At 37.1% G+C, this 26,803-nt stretch overlaps 1 protein-coding gene across 13 annotated transcripts in view; it reads right to left on the bottom strand.

Moving 5' to 3' along the window:
• Positions 1 to 7,192: 7,192 nt before the first annotated feature.
• The window catches only part of LOC113806063 (RING finger protein 44), a 211,276-nt gene continuing 191,665 nt past the window's right edge, over positions 7,193 to 26,803 (bottom strand). For 5 of the 13 annotated variants that reach the window (XM_070114825.1, XM_070114827.1, XM_070114830.1 and 2 more), the window contains exons 2-9: positions 22,806 to 23,069; positions 20,875 to 20,978; positions 20,356 to 20,734; positions 19,938 to 20,209; positions 19,657 to 19,827; positions 19,119 to 19,254; positions 14,576 to 14,661; positions 7,193 to 12,302 (exon numbers count right to left, since the gene is read on the bottom strand). In XM_070114825.1, the coding sequence (XP_069970926.1) occupies positions 12,221 to 12,302; positions 14,576 to 14,661; positions 19,119 to 19,254; positions 19,657 to 19,827; positions 19,938 to 20,209; positions 20,356 to 20,734; positions 20,875 to 20,978; positions 22,806 to 23,069 (1,494 nt within the window). In that variant the 3' untranslated portion in view covers positions 7,193 to 12,220. Of the gene's footprint in view, positions 12,303 to 14,575; positions 14,804 to 16,716; positions 18,456 to 19,118; positions 19,255 to 19,656; positions 19,828 to 19,937; positions 20,210 to 20,355; positions 20,735 to 20,873; positions 20,979 to 22,805; positions 23,070 to 26,803 lie in introns of those variants that run through there. The other 8 variants (XM_070114826.1, XM_070114828.1, XM_070114834.1 and 5 more) reach the window with 6 other exon arrangements.

The raw sequence follows: 26,803 nt of genomic DNA, 5'->3' as shown, positions 1-26,803 counted from the left end.
TTCTTTATTCTTTTTACACCCACTGACATTTAATTGTTTTTTATTTTATTTTATTGCATCTTTTGCCCATATATATGTTTTTTTATGTCTTTTTCAGTTAAGTTTGAGAAATCTATTAGATTGCGAGAGAATAATCAGATATATGTCTACCAAATAAAACATAGTCACAGTTTAGATTTTAATGTATGGCATTAATATATGATATATAATTAATGATTAATGATGATTAATGTTCACTAAAAACATGGGATCGGAATGTGTAAGGCAAACTTTTTGAAAAGGTATGAATTATTACACAGTATAGGATATGTCATTACCATTTTTGTTATAACATCATCCAAATTACTTCATTGTAATTGTTTTGGATAAATTTGGTTGAAATGGTTATATGTGAATAAACAAAAAAAAGAAAAGAAAAGAGTAAAACAACATAAAACAAAATCATAAAAAGAGGGATTATTTGCAGTGGATAAAAAATAGAACAATATATCAAGAGACTGAAAATATGATATAGTGAGACTAAAAGTAAACGGTGAAGGGAAATAGAGAAGAAAGACAAGATAGACATGAAGGGAAGGAGATATGTTAAAATAAAATGGAAGAAGGGAAACACAACCCAATAATTACAAAATTGAGAAGTTTGGCCACCCTTATGGTGCACAATTAATTGACAAATAAGTAAAGTTCCTGAAAATAAATTTGTTTCTAAATATAAGATATGCATGCACAGGAATTCTCATATATGACTCAAATTCTGTTACAAATGACAGAAAGTACATCAGATGCTGTACATACCTTTATGTAGCATATGCAGGTTACGTTGAATACTTTACACTCCTGTTATTGGCCCTTTTCACTACCTTACTATCCTATAACATCCCTAAACCTTTGACATCTAACTCATTTTATCGTAATCTTTAACTCTCCTTTGCCCTTTCCGACGCAATAGTTTACCATAGTGCTACATGACCTTTGATGTCTAGCACATTTATTTTCAAACATTAAATGATTAATTAGTTCCTGTTATTGGGTTCGGAAAATCGCATTTGACGAAGAGTGCAAACAGAAACAGATTTTCAGGTGAATGATTAATTTATATAAATTAATAATTCATAAAAGGTGCACTTGTAATGAGAAAGTCCTTTGAGAAAAAATGTAAATATGCAAATGTTAAGTTGTAAAAAAGAAGAAAATATAGCAGAAAAACTTTTTTTTAAGAAATTAGTATGCAAAATGTTAGCTACAGTATTTAAAAAGTACCAATCATGAAAGTAAAAATCAAATATACCATGTTAGCAAAGACAATGAAAAATAATTTGACCTGTATATCTGTATTAGGTTATGAATTGTAAGTCATTTCATAAAAGACCATCATTAGAAAATTCTGAGGCTATGAAAGTCTAAGGAAACTTCAGTTCAGACATCACCTTGCTTTGAAAAAAACTAGAAATAAAGTAAATATATATTTTATTAACTTGTAGTTTTTATTTGTTAATCTTTTTCTTATTACAAAAGAATGATTTAATAGAAAAGAAATATTCCTTGTAGAGGGATCATGTTATCATAAAAATAACCAAGAAAGGAAGGTACTATTTCGGTTTACTTTTTAGTTGTTTCCTAATCTTGTTATAAAGAATTTATAATTTTCTTATTTTAGTAGCAATTCTAGATTCCTACATGCCACAGGGAAATACTATAGAGGCCTGAATTAAGTGGCTATAAATTTTTGCTCATGACTTAAACTTTAGTCTGCATAGTAAGTTAACCACATGTCGACGGGGATGGCATTTGCATATATGCCATGCCCACTGCGTGTTTAATTTAGTAATTGTTTTTACATAGAGATAGCTCCACAAGTACTAGTTCACCGATGAGCCTTTTACGAGAAGTACCTGTCTCACCTGTTTAACCTTTTCCTTGATTTTCAATAATATTTTCTAGTATTTGATACTGCTTTTAATAATGCCAATCACAATGTAGTAATTACAATGATTATAATAAAAATAACAGTATCAGTATTGATAGCATTAATGAAAAAGTTTTTTTTTCTGCCAACTCAAGGTCACAAGATTTACTAATTAACTCCTTTGTTGCTAAGCGCTGGCAGAGCCATCTATGTGCAAAGACATTTAACATGACAAGACTAAAGTCAATTATCCCGGTGGCATTGGGTTAAGTAATAAAGTGTTAGTTGTTCCAAGACAGGCTTCTACTCTTTTATTGGTCAGAATAAACTATTAGCTTCATTATTAATAATAAAAACATGAAAATAAAACTGACAGCTGCATGTTGCCTTTAAGTTTTATTATTCAGTCAATTCATCACTGAATAATTTCCATTTGATAGATGTATAAAATTCAAATATAAAAGTCAATGGGCCATTATTTGACTTTATATATATTTTTTTACATTTCAGTATAAGCTATACTGCATACTGCAAGAATCATAATCTTTGAGGTCAGTGGGACATTATTTGACCTTATAATTTTTTTGCATTTCATTCTAAGTTTCATTGCATACTGCAAAAACATATTCTTTGAGGGTTTGCCATCTTTGAAATCAGTATTTGATGAATATTTTTCTCCATCTTCACCAACATTTTGAAAGAAAGTAAAGCACAGCTGCATTAAAAATAAATTCTTTGCAGTAATTCAAATCCTGAAAAAGCTGTGATTAACAATACAAAGTTTCAAACAACAGTATACGACATTAAAACAAAGTAAAAGGTTAAAGTCATGTTCATTCATTAAATTTGGTAAAAAGATGCTAATCCGATTTGTTCTACTGAGTAAACATTGTTATCTTGTAGTACGGTTTTCAAATGTCTTTGCCCAAAAGGAATTAGGGTTTTAAGCTAATTAAAGTTTTAAGCATAATTCCTGTTGAGAATGTATACAGCTTTGGATGTATGTATACTATTTTTCCTATACTCCTCTTATAAATCAGCACTGCCAAGATTTTCATATATTTTGGTCATACTTGTTTTTGTTATTATCAGAATCTTTTGGTTTATTTCCTTTTGTCCTTAACCTTTTTCAAGGGTATTACTCCTTCAATCCGAGTGAAATAATTGTCCCTTTGTAGCCTTACCTTTGTTTTGGTGCTTCCTAATTAACCCATTGCTGCTGAGGATAGCTTGTACATAATTGCAATATCCACTGACAACTCTACACAAACTTTGTCACCAAGGAGTCAATAACTAGTCCTACCTGTCTCACCTATTTACCCCTCCTTGATTCTCAGGAAGATTCATATTTTTTATTCTGAATTAATAATTATGATTTAATGACATAATTATAATGTCAGTGATAACAGTATTGATGCTAACAGTACTAAAAAAAAGGATCCCGAAAATTCAAGGAATGGGGAAATTAGGCACCGTCATGTTGGACCTACTTATTGGCTCCTCGGTGATTGAGTACTTGTGGCACCATCTATGCGTTAACGGTATTACAGCGGACAGTCCCTTATGTACTCAGGAACACTGAGTTTTGAGTTGCAGTGTAAAATAATTCTATGTATGTTTCTCTTGTGCTTTTGGTGCTTTTTAGAATATGATAAGAATTGGTTGTGTGATTTTGAAATAAGAAAATCCTTATCTGTTTTTTGACATTCAAATCTAAAAGAAATAGCATTGTGCCTGATATGATATTAATTGTGAAAAAGAAGGGCAAGATCTATATTCTTAAGTTGTAATTAGAACCAAGAAAGACACTTCATTGAAAATTTTATTATAATTTTACTACTCCAGAATTGTTATAGGATAAATGAAAAATGACAATAAACATGTGTCTATATTCATTGTTTATAAATTAATGGTACTTTCTTTATTTTACTTCAGTATTTTTAGAGACAATACACAGGACCTGAACAATCCATTTCCTCATATATATGTTAAGATGAATAAATAAATACAAAAATCTTTTTTTTTTCTTTTTAATCGGGGAATATAGGAGGTTGTAGAAATACTCATAGATTTTTTTTTTTTTCCTTTATTAGCCATAAGATAAAAACCACATTGGTAGACATTCACAACTGCACAAACTTGGTTCACATACATGAGGCGTTAGTGTTTATTGGTACTAGCATCAAACTATTATTTTGCCTACACTGTACTGATACATTTGGTACCTGATCAGGATGATAAAATGGAAAGGGAATACCTATTAGCAGGAAACGGCAGCAGGTAAAAGTTTATCTCAGGTGACAAATTACATGACATGGAAATATCCATTAACTATTCATGTCTTTGGTCTCTATGGGGTAAGAGAAAAATTATAACAATAATGCTATAGGAACGTACATATAACAAACCTTCAAAAATGTTAAAGTGAGGAAGTATAATTCTGGGAACATTAATAAAGCAATGACACTTACAAGCTTGAAAAATACTGAAATCTACATACCAGAAGCATATATAATTTCATGTGAGCAAAAGTGGCCATGTGTTACAGGAGTAGATCTGTATAATAACAGCAAACTTGGATTTTGGTGCATAAAAATACATTCAGATTCAATATTTTGATCACATTTCTTTTTTGCAAGTTTTGGTAATTTTTTTTTGTGTTTTTATATTCAGTATTATTAGTTTTTATCACCATTTTTTTTTTTTCCATTATTCTTCTTGTTGCACATTAGCTGGGGAAAAGGGGGGGGAGGGGAACTCATGGGAAAGGATATAGGACCAAAGGATAACTTCCAATTTCACTGAAAGATTTACAAGTATATCAGTATACATTCTACGAAGGTTTGCACTTCCACACTATTCCGGGGCCAATGGGAAAGGGAAGGGTTCGGGGAGGTGTTTAAGGTGTGAGCTTGGAATGCCATGTAAGTCAAGCATGGAATGCCTTGGAATGTCTACTGCCTACAAGGGAATGGGAGCCTACGAGATCATTAGTAATCTTGCAACAAACATGCATATATTTTGCAGGTTCTCTCTGCAGTAAGAAGCAGGTAGGTTTGGGAAGAAAGGTGATATACCTGAACTACAGCTTTTTTTTATTTTTTATATAACATTTACAAGTGTTGCACTAATAAAGAGAGGATAATGATTATCCTGGAAGCCTCCATCATTTGGCTTGAAGCAAAAGCATCAATAAGAAGTTGAAAAAAATGGCCAAGTTCGCCCACATTTACAAATATAAATGGCAAAGTCACTCATCACATCACAGTAAAAATCGCTGGAAAATATCACAAACCAACTGGTAAAAAAAATAAAAATAAAAATAAAATAAAATAGAAAAAAAAAAAAAAAATGCAAGCGCATTACTTCAAGTCTAACCAAGAAGATTCAGTTAACAAGGCCGACTCTCAGATTACTACAACCAATCTAAGCGTAAATGCTGCATGATACTACGCAAGGATTCTACACAACTATCTGTGATCACTTCAGAAACATGTCTCGTAGACCTGATCTTGGATCATCTCGAGACTTTCCTGATAAGAAATGTGTCTTTATCTCTTTTTTTTCTCATTTCTTATTAGACATTGTATAGAACGCTTGGTGTTCTATTTGTTTCATGAAGTTTTCAAGTGTAAAAAAAATCACAAGCATAGAGAATATGGGAGCACACAGGGTTAAAAAATAGTTCTCAAAACCTTAATCTCTTTCCTTAAAAAAGGAAAACCCAATAACATTCCTTCATATTTCCTTGCTAACTGGTAGGGAAAAATTATATATCATACAAAACCAGTAACAGATCCAGAAGATGGAAATAAATTGACCAAACTATTGTACATTTTTATGGTTTACTTAACACTCATCCCTGCATGCTCCAGTATAAGAGAGTTATGAAGGCCTTGTGGGTACTGGGAACATGGTGATAATGTTGAAGCAACAGAGGGCTCTTCAATACCACTATTTAATAATTTGCTCACACACAAATACCTTGTGTGCTTGTGTATATATTCATATATATATATAGATATATATGCGTATTCATGAAAATCAAGTGAATTTAGGTGAAATACAAAATGCACATTTGTACTACAAGGCAGGTTAGTGCGGACGGGGCCCTTATGTAACCTTACCCAAGATACAACTTGAAGCATTGCCTCTGTAACTTATAACCCATTTGCTGAAAATGTATGGAGAATTCTTAATAAATGTTTCCTGAGAAGAACCACTAAAAACCAAAGACTCACCCTTAAAAAAATATATATGAACATGGTAATTATTGTTATGTTGAAAAAAATCTCCTTACACAGGGTTTATACCATGACTTAATGCTAATTCAGAATTCTTTGTCACCACTTGAGGGTTGAACACAATCAAGGGGCTAACTTTATCTTGAGCATCCTCCTGGTATGGACAAGTCTAAGATGAGAAGAAAGGCTGGCGTGACAGCAGACAGGAGGGGGAAAAACACAGGGTTGAAAGTGCGTAAGGAATTTCTATTCAACTGATGCTCTAGGGTGTTATAAAGAATTCTGCCCCTGCTAACTTGAGGAGACATTTGTAGGCAGGTAACATAGGGCCCGGGGTCTTGTGTGAGTGGCGGCATTTGTGCCATTCCAACCAAGTTAAAGAGAAGTCAGCATAACTATGCTTTATACACAATAAGTTTCTTACATATACAAGTACATTCCATTTTAGAAAAAAAACAAACAATGGGAAATACTACCTGTCTATGAAAAAACTAGAGGAAAAGAATAGATATATATATATATGTAAAAATGTCACACTCGAAAGGATTTGTGTTAATCTAGGGGTTAACATTTAACGCACAGGCAGGAAATGCATCAGACGTAAATAATTATTGAAACATCCCAGCTACAAAATGGACCACAAAAAAAAAAACCCGCAAAGGTAGACAGCAGCCGGCCGCCACATCACACAGACCACACCACAACTTTCAGGAATCCACCCATAGATAGCACGCAAGCAGAGCATGGGACATGAATGGAGCACTATAGGTGGACTGCAGGACAAGCAAAGTGGAGTTACTGCATTGAGGCACAACCCATTAGCTCTACGCAACAGCTGTTTATCTTCTATACATATCCACTTAGTAATCAGAATGGAAATTTGCACAAAAATAGATTGTTTGCTGTCTTGTGTCACTGCTGTCTGCCTGTACTTCAACTCATGGCCACAGCTTCCACGTCTCTATCAGCAGCAATGGGTACAGTGAGGGACTTTGAACATGTTTTACTATTTTTGTTTTTGGGATTTGTATATATGTATAAATGTGTGTGTGTGTGTGTGTGTGTGTGTGTGTGTGTGTGTGTGTGTGTGTGTGTGTGTGTGTGTGTGTGTGTGTGTGTGTGTGTGTGTGTGTGTGTGTGTTGACTATGAGTATGTGAGTCAAAGCGTGTGTCAGTATGAGTGTGTGAATAAGTGAGTGACAGAGTGAGGGAGAGTGAGAAAGAATGAGAAAGAATGAGAAAGAATGAGAGAGAGAGAGAGAGAGAGAGAGAGAGAGAGAGAGAGAGAGAGAGAGAGAGTGTGTGTGTGTGTGTGTGTGTGTGTGTGTGTGTGTGTGTGTGTGTGTGTGTGTGTGTGTGTGTGTGTGTATAAATTTTTTTTTGGATTCAAAACAAAACATTAAAACAATAATAATGTTGCTGCTGCTGATAGGATCAAAGGTGGTCAATCACACAAGGCTCGTTTTTCATGATGGAATACGGTAATATCTGGATGAAAACCTCTTTATGACTTTTACTCCTATTTGGAAACGTACACATTACAAACACTTCGTTTAGTATCATCTCATCACCGCACATTGTCTTGAAAAACGTGACCAGGGTTGGCATGGGATTACTAAAACTTGGTTTTGTAAAACTTTTTTTTCTTTTTTTTCTTTTAACCTGTTTGTTAAGTTCTGATATTATCAAGAACTATGTCCAACTTACGAATATTGTGCTTAGCATGTTTAAGGCTGAGGTAGTATATATATAGTAGAATACCGTGAGCTTTGAACATCAAGCCAAAATACAATACTTTATACACACAGTGGCCTCCCTTGTTATGCCTAATAGGGGAACTTCTTACAGATATTGTGCTATGTCACCAGGACTTTGAATTACATACTAACCCAGAAGAATACTGTGGAATGGTGAGACAAGGAGAAAAGATGCAGACTATGGGCATGATATGATGGAAATATCATCGAGTTTCAATACACTCTGGAATACAAATTTTCAACTTGATGCATAAAAGGTATAATTACGACACTAAAAAAGTAAAGAAAAAAATTCACCTATTAGGCATGGTTAGGGAGCACCGCACAATGGTAGATTGAAAGTAAAAATCTAGAAACCCTCCAGTGATGATAAAAAACTACATTAATAGAGATATTTCTTTCTCTTCAGGCTAAAAACTAGAGATGTATTGCTTTCTATCACTTAAAAGATGAGGATAGGGAAACGTGGAAGTAACAGGGCAAAACCATCGAGCTTGCCACAGAGTTAGGTAAATGGGGGGAAAGGGGGAGGGGGGAGTTGAACACTACCTAGATACAGAGGGCCAAGACAGGATAAAAATGAGCCATTTATAGTATTGTGCCTATGAAGAAAAAACATGTATAAAAGGCCAGCTTGACAGGAAGGAGGGAGAACTACACATGAGCAGCTCAAGGCATCTACACTTCAAGCCAATACACATACGATATGAAGGACAAGTCAAGTTAATCTTCCATATATTTTGGGCTGAAGCTGGACCTCCCTTACAATATAGGGATTCCTTCCAATGAGTTGCAAAAATCTCGCTGGGTCAAGATCAGACTCCTCCAAAAGCAGATTAGCAGATCTTGCACAATTAGACACCAAAAAACACACAGATATCCAACTCTTAGGCAGCCCTTCAACTGATACAAGATTTGGGCAGTCTGATGCACAATGATAACGCCTTCTGATCCACCGGAAAACTGGCCGAGATCATAACTCCCTTTGAGAAAGAAAGAGACCTCGCAGACAGGTAAAACCTCAACGTATCATGCAGACATGACCGGCAATCAAATCTCTGGTACCCTGAGCCCTAATGTTTCATGATTCATGGAAATATCATGCAATAGGAAGCAAGCTCTACACCTGGCCCAAAATGACTGACTCTACACACGGCAAGGAGGGGCACCAACACTGATGGTTGCAGCATCCTCTCACATGAAAGAGAACTTCAAACACGTCTGGAAAATAAACAGTTGCCATTTCTCTGAGGAGAAACCTCTTTAAAAAATTACATAAAAAAGAGAAACAAAAAAATATTTGTCTGAAAAGACCAGTTATTATTGGCAACAGAAGTTATCAACTGTAATTATTCTCCTTAATGTCTAATTTCACACCTTGCACTTGATGCTTCAAGCTTGCATTTTCAATGGTGCAAGTTATCTATCCTTTTTTCCTTCCATAATCATATCTACAGTGGTACAAGCACCATCTGAATTCCAACATGTGAGAGATGCTGCTAATTACACTAAATAATGAGGCACATGGTTGTACAAAACACACTGAGTGAACATACACTTATGCTGGAGACGAACAGCTCAACAAGCAAACCACATTCCTTAGCACTTTCACTAGTTTAAAAATAGTATCCAAGCTACCAATAGACGAAGCCTTACATCACGTATTAAGAAACACTGCAGCATAAAGGAATGAATGAAAGAAAGGAAGAAAGAGGGAAATAAAAAGGGAAATGAAAAATGATGAGAATTACTACTAAGTCCTGTGGTTCTTGTGCACAGGGGCCAACCTTCATCAATATGCATCTCGCCTTCATCAAAAAAGATACTACCAACCCATCACATGTTGTAGTATTCAGGACCAAAAAAATAACATGAGAAATGGCAAGCTGACCCCTTAACACTGTGACTGAGTGTCGTCTGTCCAGCATAGTTCACTGTGTGAGGTGGAAGCATTTGTGGTGAATACGAGGAAGGCAGTGGAACGTGGAAACGGAGTGTGGAATCGTGATAGAAAATGGATGCTTAAACAAGGATTATCACAAATATGACTGCCTGAATATCTTACATCTTCCTATAAAAAACTTGATTTCAGATGTGAAACACCTTGGATATGTAACTACTTAGCCTCCCTAAATGAACACCGTAGACAAAGGAAACAATGACGGTCAGAGTACGGAAGAAAGGTCGTGACCCAAGAATTCAGCTGTGAGGTACGTTGCACTGACAAACTGGACAAACGATTGGTACAAGGTAAGGCTGGACAGAAGTACTCAAAATGTACACTACATTACATGCTGAGAGAAAAATACTTTAGTGAAATTCTTCACTATCTTAGCACAAGTGAAGAGAAAAAAGTAACGACAACAATAGCTTTGATATTATATTAAAATGAAAGTAAAAAAAGCCATACTGAACCCTATACCTAATCAAAAACTGGAACTTTCGTATAAAGCAAAAAAGAAAAAGTGGAAAGAAAGAAAATGAAAGAAGCATTAACTATAATTGTGATTATCCATCCCAGCAATAAAGCCAGCAGTCCAAAGTCCAAGGTATAATGAAATAACACATGGTATTCCCAATCTAATTAAAAACAATAACCATTTTCACTGAGTCTCAAGTGGTTTCTAAAGATTGTGTGATCGTACACACACGGGATAATTCTAAACCAACTGCAGACCTATGGAAAACAGCCAGTGCTTTCCATAAAAAAATAAATAAATAAAATCCTGTTTATTTCCTTTTACTTGAAATCAACCGGGGTGACTGTTTAAAACTTGTGTTTCAATTGTAACTTTAAAGGGACAAATCCATTGGAAAAAACTTGTATTTATTCCTTTGAAATAAATACATTGTAGGGAGGTACTAGATAGCTCTGGACACATTATGGGGAGTTTTATCACTACTGGTCAAAACTATCCTACTGGACGTACTGGTGATAACATTGTCGATGAACCATCACTAAGTATTCAGCAACATACTATAGGTATTAGGATTATCCAAGAAACCACTTAGATTTACGACACTGATCAGTAACGATTTCTGAGCATGAACTTCAAATTTCAAGCTATGAACATCAATCCTGAAAATCTAATGCTGAATAAACATGCAGTCAAGTTACAGTGGTGTTCCACATATGCCAAACTGGATAACAACAACAGAATTGCTTGCATCTTTATATATATAAGTATATTTTTTTGTTATTTTTTATTTTGTTTTCGGCTGTTTTCTTGGAGTTGATTAAGCTTTTTTGACCACAATATCACACGTTATCCTACTTTCTCTGCCAGTAAGAAATAAGCCTCATCAAGAGGGTTTATTATATACTGCATAGCACAACAATATGGGTCTAAGAAAAAACATTATATCCATTATGTTTTCATGCACAACACAAAAATGAGAAAAAACTCCCTGGCAAAATCTAAGACACCATGGGTCAAGGACTAATGTTGCAGACACAGCCTCTTCACATGAAGGCAAACACAGAAAATGGACAGCTAACAACAGAAACTCCCGCGGAGCCCTAGACGAACAAAGCCTCGGACAGAACAACAAGGGAACGCTAACGACTGTCCTCTCAACAATCGAAGATGTATGCGCCGTCACCACGTGTGCGCGCATCTGGCTTTGGGGGGAGGGGAATTTTCAACTCAGTAGAGACTGGCATTAAAGTGAATGTTTGGGAGTCGTTTTTTTCTAATTGCTCGAAAGCGTACAAGCTTCTTCACACCCTTGCAGTTAGCCTAAAATCCTCCACCGCAGTACTCTTGAAGTGCAACTTTAATTGGCCTTAAATAACAAAACTCTCCTTGTTTTTTTTCTTTCTTTCTCTCTCCCTCAAACTTCTAATCTTAAAATACAGTATCCAAACACCTGTAGTAATGCTGGTAACTCTCTCTCTCTCATTCTGTGCCCACATTCATACCTCCAAAAGATGTGCATAGATTTTTTAACTCTTTTTATTATTCTTTTGATAAAAGATTCCTGATAGCCAGGCTTGTTTAATCTCCTTTGATGAAGCTCCCGGTATATACCTCTCTCTTAAGTGCAAGAATGGAGTTGAGAAAACATTCTCCTCCTGGAGGCACTGGGCCATGGCAACTCTCCATCTGGCGACCAGGCACCCACTGCACATATGCCTCCTGCTGCTTGGGGATGGATCTGTGAAGCAAGCAACTCCACGATGGACTGAGACTCACCATTACTCAGCACGTCCTCTTCCTCTCTGTGTGTTTTCTGTATTTTTTCCGATGTTGTTGGATTTTCTGTTGTTTTTTTTCTAACCATCTTTCTCTGTTTTTTGTTTCTCTTTATTTTCATCCTGCTTCACTCAGCACTGGTGGCCTCTTTAAGAAATTCGCTGGCATCTCCACGGCAAATAGGACAAGTCCGGTTAGACTGAAAAACACAAGCGATATTTAAAGTTGACATGACCATGGATCATAACAAGAGGGCTAGTCTGGATGAAAGTAACAGATAGGTATTAATTGGCATCAATAAAAGAATACATGTTCTATTCACAAAATCAACAAGACTACACTGTTATACCATGAAACAAGGGATCTAGATATGATCTGAAACCTTAAGTGTTGAAAAATAAATATATAGGGACATATAAACATATTTCAGTATTTGAATATAAACATATATCATTCTAAGTCTTAAAAATATAAATAGCAATAACTACTCCATATATCAAAGAACTATTCAATAGCTCTATTATTAGTTATTCAAGTCTATTGACAGATCAATTAACTAACATGTTATATGTAAATCTCAATAGTAAATGATCTAGTGCATGAACAGTATCTGTCAAACACTAACAAGACCTTTCTATTATCTTTCTAAATTGAAACTTTAAAAGGCCTCAAGGAACAGACAATTTAATTCTGTCAAAAACTGGCTGTAACTTGGTACTGATGAAAAATCATGACTTTATCAAACTTTATGTGGCAAAGTTTAAGTATATTTAAGAGTGAACAAAGTCTCCTGCATTATATTATCATGGTTTAAAAACATATAAGAAAGGAGAAACACACAGATTGCTAGGCAGCAGTTGCTTTATTGGCTACTAGTAGATTAAAAACTGTTCTGGACTCAAGGAAAAATTCTACAGTTCCAAGTAATATCAATAACGTTTGAGCATCGCAAGCATGTTTGGGCTGAGACAACTGGGATGCTGCGGTAAAATGTTGCCAGCACAGCAAGAACAGCACTTTCTCCTCATTCTTTAATTACATTACATGCAACAGATTAATAATAAAAAAAATAATTATAAAATAAAAATAAAAATTAGTAGAACAAATTCACTGCAAGCTTGACCAGGCTGCCACAAACTTGAATTACGGAGATGTCACAAGCACAAGGATTACGGTCCAGTCTCTCTCTCTCGCTCTACGGTTAACCTGGCACAACAGTCGGCTAACACTCGCCCTTGGTATCTGCTTTTGGTTCCAATTTTGAAGTGTGCTTGCCACAAACCAGCGTCAAGCAAAAAAGAATTTGGGTTCAGTGATAATATGATATTCCTGTGACAGAGAGCAAGAGCTGATTATTTATACAAACAAAAACCAAAAGCAATTACCAGGCTGGGTTAGTGGAAAGAGATATTATCATGTAACCTTTGTTAGGGGTAGACTTTTGACACTACGAATGAGCATTCCTCTACAATCCCGGATGTGTGAAGACTGTACAGCGTTAATTGTCCCCAGAATAAAACTGCAGTATTATGAGGAAAGTATACAGTGCAGTCATCAATTAACTATGGCAGCCCGGATGAAATTTTGGTGAGTACCACAATGAGCAATAATATAAAAAAAAGAAAGAAAAAAAAAGAAAGAAAGAAAGAAAGAAAAAAAAAAAATCGAAATATCAAACTTAAATCATGATACACAAACCTATCTGAATGGTACACTCCATCTATAATGAGACTTGAAATAGATCATAAACTGAATCCCTTTCAAAAATGACAGAGAGAAAAAAAAGAGAATATATTCATTACTAAATAAATAAAAAAAATTCAAAGCTATGAAAATGACGCTCGTGGAGAAAATGCTCCTCTGGGAACCCTGCGTGCTGCTGTGATGGCTAGGCCTAAGTTTTATGCTTGAGGAATATTTTACAGCCAGTTGGTGACAGTCTTGCCTGATGTTGGCCGGAAGTCAAACATTTCCAGAGCTTTGCACACGTTTGTTAGTTGAATGCAATGACAATGTGCCATGATGAAATCTACCCGTCCCACCCCTATTCTTCCCTTAAAAAAAGAAAATAGAAAAGAAAGGAAATGAAAAGAAATGAAAAGAAAGAACAAAATATCATTAAGACAAAAAGAAGAAGAAAACTCTTTTATTAACACTCAATAACAGAATGGAAGCACATGAGGAAACAAAGTGCAATCACATCCATTAATACAAATCAAATTAAAAATGAAAAAAAAAGAGAAAAAGAAAAAGAAAAAAACTACTAAGGATTGACTTTTATAGCAGGTGAAATCATTCTGTCTAGAGGTTGCAGTGACCCACACAGTGATTAACATATAGAAAAAAAAATAATGAAATAATAAAAAAAAAAAAAAAAAAAAAAAAAAAAAAAAAAAAAAGGGAACCCATAACGCAAAGCCTGGAAACACCTGACGACCGAACCAGTGTGCAGTGTGACCAAGAGGGACATACCTGCAGGCACCAAAAAGGCCATCATCATGATACTGCAAGCATGCAAGCAGCCAGCAGTGGTACACGGCACAAGGCACGCCACCCTCCTGCTCATGCAAGACACACGGACTGGTTAGCTCGGGGTACAGTCAAGGGTACCAACCGCTGGGCACCGAACACAGTCACAGGTACCAACTGCGCGGCACCACCCACAGTGAAGGGACTCAACTGCATGGTACTGACCACAGTCTAGGTTACCGACAGCATGGTATCAGCCAATCAGATTTGGTATGAATGAGATACTTGCAGAGTGTGAGAAAAAATACAATGTTGCTACACATGCAGAGAAAAATTTCACAAAGGACAAGATACAATCTAGTAAACATGGTTAAAACAGAGACATCTCCTCCCCAAGAATGCAGAGTCTGATGCACGCACACAAAATCCGCGGCTCAAAGCACACTGCATTCTCTGGGCAAGTCATCTTCTGAAGTAACCCGTTCTGACCGTTGTGAGCACACATCCTATGCCCTGCATATGAAGCAAAATCCAACATTTCACACTCAGAGTACTTCCACGCATGTACTAACTGTGGCAATACCAACAAGCTGCGAACCCAGTGCAGAAGCCAGGTATAGCTATATGTTAAGAGGACTGAGGCAGCGGAGATCAGTAATCCTTTTCATCTTTAGTGAATAGAAATGCATCACTGTTTAATTCTAAACTGCAAACACGCTTCTGTTGCGTAAAATTTGTAAATTCAGATGTCTTCTAAGATTTACATTTACACTAGTTTATATTCATAAATCAGAGAAGATGTGATTTTTCTTAATTTCACACTAATTCCATACTCATCTCCAGTGCAGTCCAGAATAAATTAATACATATTTCATAACCCTCAGCCAGAATATATATATATATATATATATATATATATATATATATATATATATATATATATATATATATATATATATATATATATATATATATATATATATATATATATATATATATATATATATATATAAGTATATAAGTATATAAGTATATAAGTATATAAGTACATAAGTATATAGTATATAGTATATAGTAAAAGTATATATGTATATATACATATATGGATATATGTGTGCATATATATGTATGTATCTATGTATAAATGTATATGAAAAGGAAAACAGCCACAATAAGAAATAAAGAAATATCACAATATTTCAAACTCCTCGCGAGCTCCTCTTCATTAACCAGAAAAATTATCCATCTGAACAGGAACTTGTGAAGAGTTCAAAATGTTACAATATATTTTCTTTTCTTATTGTGGTTATTCTTATCTTTATTTTTGTGTACAGATTAATGTGTTTCTGCTTATGTTCATGTGTGCATAAGTAAAAATGTATGTATATGTAAGTATGTACGTTTAAGTGTTTAAGTGTGTATGCGTTTGTGTGTGTGTGTGTGTGTGTGTGTGTGTGTGTGTGTGTGTGTGTGTGTGTGTGTGTGTGTGTGTGTGTGTGTGTGTGTGTGTGTGTGTGTGTGTGTGTGTGTGTGTGTGTGTGTGTGTAGGTATACATAGATACACATATAATAAATATATATATATATATATATATATATATATATATATATATATATATATATATATATATATATATATATATATATATATTATATATACACTGTACAAACATAAACATATACATATATACATTTAGCTCTTATCTGCAACATGAAATGTCTTTGGCATATTTATCAATTCTGAGCTGAGTTGTTCTAAAATATGTTTAAACGAGAAATCCCCCAAAATACAGGGCTTTTGCACTAGGCTTGGGGAAAAGCTCAGAGCTCTTTGTGATTGTATGACTGAAATTCCTGTGCTTAAGAGAGAGAGGGAAAAAAAATAAACAAAAAAGTAAAACAAACAGAGAGATATATATATATATAACAAAGAAAGACTCAAGATAGAGGGGGAAAAATGGCAGCTGTATGTTTTTTCTCTTTTCTTTTTTTTGCGTTATGTTAGCTGTTGCTGTTCATCACAAAAAGCTCTGGATGTGTTAAAATCCAAAAATACAAACAGGAGGAAAGAGGGGTGTTGAGAAGGCTAGAAACTGGCTACGGACGACTCTAAGCCCAACAGTTACTTGAAGGCTTGCTATAGCTTTCTTTTTTTTTCCAAATTTATATTAAAAAATGACAAGGATTAATTCATCACATGTTACATGGTAAATCAAATAGTAGGAGCAGTGGGAAAACTAGTCGAGGCACTGAATGACATGTACAAAATAATAGGTCAAGATATGGAAGGCTTAAACTCTAGTTAAAGGCTATATATATGAAATGAAATAAATAAATGAAATGAATAAATATTCCACCTCTGTGTTTCCACTGTCCAACTTTTTTTTTAATAGATTTACCATTTAACAAGTAGGAGACAAATCCATGCGTTAAAAGATGACGTCTACAAAAATTAGCGTCTATTTACTAGGATGTACACATAGCATACACAGATGTGCATTAATATGTACATAACCCTGATCCACTCATTCAGCTCTGCAAGCCCTTAGGTGACTGCTGAGGGTGCTGTAGTGACAGTTTTGTTCTATATGATGGAAAAAAAATAAGGGCACCATATTCCAATTCACAAAACATGAATTCCAAGAAGAGACTGCTGGAAGGTTCTTTGAAAAAAAAAGAAAAAAAAAAAGTATATCATAAGTATTATATTCAACCAGTCAACATATTCAAAGACAAATATTCTTCTTTGCAATGCATTCGAGAGAGCCTTAGCAACCTCAGTGAAAAAAATAGAAAACATTTCTGGAACATGAATCAAAAATTAATTATAAGGAGGCACCAGATCAGCTTTTCTTCCTGGATTCTCAATCATCACAATGTGTGATATGATCAATCATCTGATCATTGGATAGTGTTTCAATATGGTCCATATTCCGGGGGGTTACGCAGGTGAAAATGAACCTTACTGAAATACCACTGGACTGACATCGATGGTTGATCACACCACACTCTCACTATGAGCCTATCAGATGTATATACACTACATAAAGATGATATATATAGGCAGTGTTAACTACGTCTCACTCCATGAGACGAGGCCCAGGCCACAGTCACATATGAGGCGATAAAACACAACCTGTTCATCACAAGTTCCCATTGAATCCCATCGCGAGAGCTGAAATCTGTGACACCATCGGCCAAACTCGTCCACAGTGATTGCAAAGACCGTACCATGAGAATAAACTCGGCTTTGATGTGAGAAGTGAACAGCTGAGGCTGACGCCCTTCTGATAGCTAAACTCTACGTGTCTCAGATTCTCTTTGGGAAAGAGAGGATAATTTCCTTTCATTGAAGGCCTCAGAGTTGTCAAAATCCATCATTATATCTGAAAGCATGCAAAGATGCTATAGCCTACTGACTTGCAACTGAGAAACATTGACTTTGTTATCAGGTTTGTGTAAGCCTCAGCCTGGCCACTGCCCAAATCTTAGCCTTCATAATCATTACTGAAAGAGGACTCATTCACATGTATACATATATATTGAAAACATATATATGTATTAAGGGAGGGGAGAAATTGCAACTCATCCAAATTTTCTAGCATTTAAAATGGGGAGGGGGTAATCTGTTTATATCAGAGAATCAGGCTTTTCATGGTCATTAGAGCACGTCTATATACAAGGTTATATAGACTCGGCTTTGAATCAAGAGTGAGACTGGTCTGAGCTGAGAACATTCGGGTGATGAACTGTGATGGAGAGCAGCTGGAGGGAGAGGAGACAATGTGATATCTGCCACTGAGATGAGGGAGTCCACTTGGCTTAGAGGACAATATGGCAACGGTACTGGTATGTCACAGCAGCTTCATGCACACTTTCGCCTCTAATAAGAAATAAGAGAAGCAATACTGTTAGTGGGTGAGGGCTAGTATACGATACAACGTGGTCAATACACTGGGAAAATTGCACTGTGAAAAACCCATGCTTGCTACCTGATTGTCCCAGAATCATAAATCTATTATCTGATGTCTAAGCGAGCACACACAATCATCTTGAGAATAATCACCTTACAGTAATAAAAGGAATATGTTAAAATACATGAAAATATTGTACACTGCTCTACACATGTTCTATTAAAGCCTGCTGACCGGACATAATATGGTAGTAGGAAGACATATAGAGTGGTCGTAAGGTGAGAAAAAGGAATAAACGATCAAAAATAAATATTCTACTCTGTAAGACATTAATAGCAAATCCCACTTTCAGTAAGTTGTACCCAATGTAAAGCTTTAAAAATCATGCAACTGATTTTTGTGGTGCCCATAAAAAATAAATAAAAATAAAAATAAAAATAAATAAATAAAACAGGGATCTTGGTGTTTAGATGACACAAGCTCTACTTAGGAGACATAAGGTTCCGGAACATTGTTACTCTATATAAAGTGGATATTTTCACCAACCCAAATCATCTAGCCAAGTACAGAACCCAAGACAACCAAGACCCCCTTGTGCATAACCAAAACGAGGCAGCGACAGAACGACTTACCTTGAGCCACTTGTCGACACATTTGGTGTGGAACTCGTGGAGACACGGTAATACTCGTAACATCTGCCGAAGCTCGAAGTCACACATGCAAATCACACATGTGGTTTGTTTAGTGTCAGACTTCTCCCCTGTATACCTGGAATTTATGTGAATTCATTTTCATTGTGCAGAAAGTATGATCTACATTCACTTTTTTCTTTTCTTTTTTTCTGTAGGGAGAGGTGAAAGAGTCATAAAATTCCTTTTCATGGTGGGAAAAATACTATAAAAAATTTATCTTCTCTCTATATAAAAAATAAATAATTGATAAATAAATCTTAAAAATCCAATATATTCATGTCCCACTATAGAGACAATCAAGACGAAAAACAAAAAAAGGTATGGGACAGGAATAAGAAAATAAGAAAAAATAAAATGACTTTATACACAATCCATGTAATTCTTACCTAAAAGCCAAACAAAAAACAAACTGAAAAAACTGCAATACCAAATAGAAGACAGCCTCCATCATACAGCAACCCTGGGAAAGTCTACCCACCTATAGGACGGGAGTTGGTCAATCACTGTTTTCAAAAGGCCTCTGGGTTTGGCCTCACCCAGCCTCTCTGCCAGATGTAGTAAAGCCTCGTAGTTCTCCGTGTCGGGGGCTTCTGCTGGCACTGGGTCTACCATACTGTACTGGTGTAGTGATGGATGCGACAACATTGCCCTGGAAATACATTACCGTACAATGAACCATCCATATGTACATGTAAAACAAGTTGTATGTTCTAACTAGGAGGAAATGCCACAGAAATTAAAATCCTTAAAGTAACTTACAAGAAATGTAAGAGAATGCCAGGGTAAGTAGCCGCCGCAGCAGCAGCACTGGGAAGAGGAGGAGGTGGTGGAGGTGGAGGGGCTGCTGGGGGCATGGTGTTCCCTCGCCAACTGGAACTGCTGCGTCTGGTGCTCCCCAAACTGCTCCCACTGCTTCCTCGTGGTCCTCTCATTCGGCCCAAGACATGGCCTTGTCCTGGTCCTCGGTAAAGGCCACGGCCCAACATGTCAACACTTGCTCCCCGTGCTCCTCCGCCACTCCCACTGCTGGCCTGGGTATTTGGAAAGAGAAAAATCTTGAAAATATATATAATGCACTGTTTTATAAAAATATTAAGCATCAGGTCCTTGCATAACATATAAGATTAAAGACATACATAAATACTTCTGATGGTAAAACTCAACCCAGCAGACTTACGTGTAGATGATGAAGTTGATGCAGGTGAGTATGAGCAGGGAACGGGGTAACCAGAGGAGGCGTTGGTTGTTGGTGGGCATGGTGGTGGTGCTGTGGGGGTAACTGGGGGGGTACACCCACTCCCAGACTCTGTGGTGCGGCCGAAAGCTGTCCAGGAACAGCAGTGAGTTGGGTGGGCACGGCCTGAGGAGGAGCCACTCCCATGGGGGCTTGGCTGTACAGGGAGGTGTGAGTATGAGGAGGCTGAGGTGTTGCAGCCATCAGCTGGGGGGTTCCAGGTGGGGCCAGGAGAGGACCGGCCGCATGATGCCCCGGGGGCACCATAGGGGCGTAGTGGTGCTGGGGCCCAAGGCATCCTCCGTTCATCTGGAAGTTGACCAGCAGATTCATTTCTATTAGTCCCCCCTACTCAAAATTCCCTTCTAAAATGTATTCAGAGACTCGGGGCCCCTGAAGCTCTACATGAATCTCATTCTGATTTTTCTCTTGTCTTCTATATACGATGGAAAGTATAATACCTGGTACTGATGATGGAGAGGTGGATTGGAACAAAGGAAGGAGTGCACATTGCAGTGGTGGAGGCGTGGAACATTGCCGTACGTGCCGCCACTGGCACCACTCATCTGTTAGGCAAACAGTCATTGCATCACCTCTTTGCATTCATGCATGATGTGCTTGACATCTCAAACAGTTATAATCACTCCATGTTCAACTTTGCATTATTAGGTAGTAAATCAACATTGCATTAATCAATCAAAATAAAACATCAATAATTCTTTAAATGGCAGCTGATTGACCATCATCTGAATATAATTAGTTCTGATAAAAGCAACTGAAGTTAATTGCTTTCTGAATGAGATATTGATAAGATAATTTTCTGATTATGTTGCTAATGTAGGTGTCATTCACAAAAACAGATGTCGAAAATAGATAGAGACGATAATCCAACTGTCAACTGTATTGTTTCCGTGGATGTTTTACTTCCACTTGACTAAGGCCACTTTTACTATGTAATTTTATACTCTTGATAAAACAATCTCACTACTGGACAGAAAGACATTATAAAGTGTTATTCAAATGCATTTTATAAAAACCATTTGACTCCTCCATTCGTTAATCCACTCTAAAATGGTGCAAAGTTAAAAAAAAGAAGAAGAGGCCATGAAGATGAAGATAATCTAATCTAATTTTCTGCAAAGATCAGCATGTTAGCAAACCAGAGAAAATCATTGGAAAGAGAGAGAGAGAGAGAGAGAGAGAGAGAGAGAGAGAGAGAGAGAGAGAGAGAGAGAGAGAGAGAGAGAGAGAGAGAGAGAGAGAGAGAGAGAGAGAGAGAGAGAGAGAGAGAGAAAGGGAGAAGAGAGAGAGAGAGAGAGTGAAAAAGAGAGAGAAAAAAAGAGAGAAAAAGAGAGAGAGAGAGAGAGAGAAGAGAGAGAGAGAGAGAGAGAGAGAGAGAGAGAGAGAGAGAGAGAGAGGAGAAGAGAGAGAGAGAGAGAGAGAGAGAGAGAGAGAGAGAGAGAGACAGAGAGAGAGAGGAGAGAGAGAGAGAGAGAGTGAGAGAGAGGAGAGTGAGAGAGAGGAGAGTGAGAGAGAGGAGAGAGAGAGAGAGGATAGAGAGAGAGAGGAGAGAGAGAGAGGAGAGAGAGAAGGATAGAGAGAGAGGAAGAGAGAGAGAGAGAGAGAGAGAGGAGAGAAGGAGAGAGAGAGAGAGAGAGAGGAAGGGAGAGAGAGAGAGGAAGAGAGAGAGAGAGAGAGAGAAAGAGAGAGAGAGAGAGGGAGGGAGAGAGAGAGAGAGAGAGAGAGAGAGAGAGAGAGAGAGAGAGAGAGAGAGAGAGAGAGAGAGAGAGAGAGAGAGAGAGAGAGAGAGAGAGAGAGAGAGGAGAGAGAGAGAGAGAGAGAGAGAGAGAGAGAGAGAGAGAGAGAGAGAGAGAGAGAGAGAGAGAGAGAAGAGAGAAAGAGAGAGAGAGAGAGAGAGAGAGAGAGAGAGAGAGAGAGAGAGAGAGAGAGAGAGAGACGAGAGAGAGAGAGAGAGAGAGAGAGAGAGAGAGAGAGAGAGAGAGAGAGAGAGAGAGAGAGAGAGAGAGAGAGAGAGAGAGAGAGAGAGAGAGAGAGAGAGAGAGAGAGAGAGAGAGAGAGAGAGAGAGAGAGAGAGAGAGAGAGAGAGAGAGAGAGAGAGAGAGAGAGAGAGAGAGAGAGAGAGAGAGAGAGAGAGAGAGAGAGAGAGAGGAAGGAGAGAGAGAGAGAGAGAGAGAGAGAGAGAGAGAGAGAGAGAGAGGAGAGAGAGTGAGAGAGTGAGAGAGAAGAGAGAGAAGAGAGAGAGAAGAGAGAGAGAAGAGAGAGAGAAGAGAGAGAGAAGAGAGAAAAGAGAGAGAAGAGAGAGAAGAGAGAGAAGAGAGAGAAGAGAGATACCACATACTAACTTTTACACAAGGACCCCACTGACAACTTACCTGGTGCGGAGACGTCTGCACATGGCTGGTGTTGAGGTGGTGCGTGTGGTGAGGTTGGGTGGGTGTGGCACACATCATTGACGAAGGGCCTCTGGCATGGGCATGGGCATGGATATGGACGGCCTGATGCTGCTGCTGATGCTGTGCTTGGTGATGTTGTGGTTGATGATGTTGGGGCTGGTGTTGCTGCTGCTGCTGCTGCTGGAACTGGTGATGATGCCCTCCTCCGCTGTTCATACTTGACATTGCCAGAGTCACGGGCACCTGAGGGGGAAAGGCAGAAAGGTGGATGAGTTTTGGGCTTTTTACGGGGAATGCTTTAGTAAATGTATAAACATGTTTGTGTGTTTATTGACGTGTGGTTTAACCTGTTCAAAACTGTCAAATATGATTATCTTTGGTATGCAATTATATATGTACTTAATATCATATCAGCATCATATTGAATGGTAAAAATATGATCTTAATTATCCCAATTGCAAACACATGCACAAAAAGCTAAAATAAAAGAACAATAAAATCAGAAAGAATTGTGCAACCGATACCAAATTTTTGTTAATGTGCTTTTCCATCAGTCATTTTTCATAACTTTTGCATGTATGCTTTCTTACATATAAATAACATTTTATTTCTTTTGTTCTTTCTTTTTCCTTGTATCATAAAGATTTTATTCTCCTTATCAACTAACAAACCAGGCTTCGAAAGTCAAGCTATCATTCTCACTGATTTTAGCAAATTCCTAGACACACACACACACGTATACACATATAAATACACATACACACACACACACACACATGCACACGTTTTTCTTTCTTTTCAAAATCTGTTGCTCCCTTGCTCTGTCTGTGAAGTTTCCTCTCTTTCCAACTAAAAAGGAAAATAAAAAATAAAAAAATAAAAAAAACATCAACACTTCAATTCTGGGCAAATCCCTGACCCTACAGTAAATCTATCCGAAAAAAGAACCCTTAAAATAGCCGGTGCAGAGCTGAATGCATTTCCAAAGGTGTGAAGCCTATATCGAGCGTGTATCGACCAGGCATCCATAGTGCACCTATTACAGGCCTCAACTTGGAAAACCCTTTTTGAATCTTGAGTTAATATCCTAGTTTGGCTCAGGATCCAGAGTAATTGGGCAATTAAAGTTACCTAATTGAGCACATAGCCACCTGGTCTAATACAGGTATCACGTATGTATGTGTGTGTTTGTATCTATATGCACAGGCCTGAGTATGTGTGCATGCGTGCATGAGTGTTTGTGTGTAAAGGAATATATATATATATATATATATATATATATATATATATATATATATATATATATATATATATATATACATATATTATATATATATATGCATATATTATATATGTATACATATATATATATATATATATATATATATATATAAATATATATATATATCTATTTATACACACACATATACACATACATACACACATATACACACACATACACAAATATATATATACACATATATTTATATATATATATATATATATATATATATATATACCCATATATGTGTATATATATATATATGTCTATCATATATATATATATATTTCATACAGACATACATACATACATACATACAACAACATATATATATATATATATATATATATATATATATATATATATATATATATATATATATATAATGATAATAATAGTAATAATAACAATAACAACAGCAACAATAATAACAATAATTATAGTAACAGTAACAGTAGTAGCAGTAGTGGTAGAAGTAACATCAATAATCATCATTATCATCATTAACTGTAACAACAATAACACTGATAATACAGTTACCTCAGTTAATTTTCCTAAAAACAAAAACAAAAACAAAAAAAAAAGAAAAAAAAAGTTTAAGATAAGCAAGTCTACCATAAAATTTTCAGAGAAAACGCATTCCCTTGCAGACAATACCGGCAATTACCAGAATCTATAACTAGCCAATGGCCAAACCGCATATAATTTTTTCCACAATCTCAAATAATTTCTTACATCATACTACTAGCAAACCGATTAATCTTCGAGTAAATTCTTATATAAATGAGACTTCCCGATTGTATAGTATCCATTATTCGGCTAAAATAACAATCGAATGGCAACAATGACAACTTTGTCTCGTTTATTGAAAACAAATTCCCCAAAAAATCCTTCCTTATTGACGAATTCATGCCTCTATATTTCCTTTTATTCAAATACAATAACATAACGTTCACCGCTGGAGAAGTATTATAAGTCCCTCCGATTCAAGATTTTCCCTAAATAAAACGTTATTTTATGCACGACTCAATGAATAGATAAAAACATTTTCATCTGAAAAGATGCGAACTCCAAGAATAACCATTTAAATGTATATATATATTCCTAGAACTAAACCGAGAAGAAAAAATATCTATAATTTTTCCAACATTAATGAAAACTTTTTTTTTTCTTTTTTTTTATTCTAATCACGAGGGTATCTGAATACATATTTAGACAGTTCTATTTCCTGCTCTCGCGAGACAAAAAGAAATTGAAGGCTAAAAAGGCTATATTTTCCAGCAGTAAAATATCGGGCCAAAATATCATATTTATTGTGCGTCGTTATTTTTGGCATCTGCTGGAATATCTGCTATTTTATGCAGATTCCTGGAAAATGCGATATTCACTTTCATATTTCTTTAAGAGGTCTACATCTGATACTCTCTGAACCCAAATGCTAAAATATTCGGAAATCCTTGCATCTCCTGCAATAACCTCAGTTCAATTACCGCGTAAAATTCTCGATTAAAAATAGAAAAAAAAGGAATGCATTCCAAATATATATTTCTTACAATCACACGTTCACATCTCCGATATTCCCCTAACCTTCTACGAAAAATGTCCGCCATTTCTCTCGGGTCACGCGCCAAAATTTACCTTCTTGACTTGCCGCCCCGTGCTAAAATATCCGATATTCCACCCCGCCCGTGCTAAAATAACCGATATTCCTTTCATATCTATGTAACAATACTCGATATTCTCCTCCCCCCCACCTGTTACACCCCCTTCCCCCTACCCCCTCCCCCGTCCTCTTACCCACCTGCTTTACCCGCAGTTTTTTCTCCCACTTTAACCCCATTCCTCTTTCCCCTTTCTCCTACGATCCCCTCCCCCCAACTCTAATCCCCCTTCCCCCCAACACCAATCCCCCCTCTCCCCTCCCTCTCTCTAAGCAACCCCTTCCTCTCTTTTCTCGATTCCCCAAACCCCATGCCCTGTTTCGCTTTGTAACCCCCTTTCCCCCCTTTCCCCTCCCCATATCACCCCAACTTCCCTCTCCCTCTCACATACCCAAACCTCGTACCCTCCCTTCATAGCATCTCCCTCTCCCCTCCCTCCCTCTCCTTCCCCCTCCCTTTCTCCCTCCTTCTCAATTTCTCCCTCCCCCTCCCTCCTTCTACCGTCTCCTTCCCCCTCCTATCCCTTTCTCCTTCCTCTCCCTCTCCTTCCCCCTCCCTCCTTCTCGATTTCTCCCTCTCCCTCCTTCTACCGCCTCTCTTTCCCCTCCCTCCCTCCCTCTCTCTCCTTCTACCCCCCTCCCTCCCTCTCCCTCCTTCTACCGCCTCTCTTTCTCCCTCTCCCTCCTCTACCCCCTCTCCTTCCCCTCCCTCCCTCTCCCTCCTTCTACCGCCTCTCTTTCTCCCTCTCCCTCCTTCCCTCCTATCCCTTTCTCCTTCCTCTCCCTCCCCCTCCCTCCTTCTACCCCTCTCCTTCCCTCCTCAATTTCTCTCTCTCCCCCTCCTTCTCCCTCCTCCCCCTCCCTCCTTCTCCATCCTCTCCTTCCCTCTCCCTCCCTCTCCTTCCCCCTCCCTCCCTCCACCCCCCTCCAGCTGCATCGAACTCCGCAAACTGCCTTCTTCTCCTCCACAAACTACAACAACAGCTTACATTTCCCCGCTTAAACTTGAGAGACGATATCCGAGGCCAGGCTATA

The sequence above is a fragment of the Penaeus vannamei genome, chromosome 36 (assembly GCF_042767895.1).
Source record: "Penaeus vannamei isolate JL-2024 chromosome 36, ASM4276789v1, whole genome shotgun sequence".
Taxonomy (NCBI): Eukaryota; Metazoa; Arthropoda; class Malacostraca; order Decapoda; family Penaeidae; genus Penaeus; species Penaeus vannamei.
The sequence above is the reverse complement of the archived record's forward strand: the minus strand, read 5'-3'. Positions and strand labels throughout refer to the sequence as shown.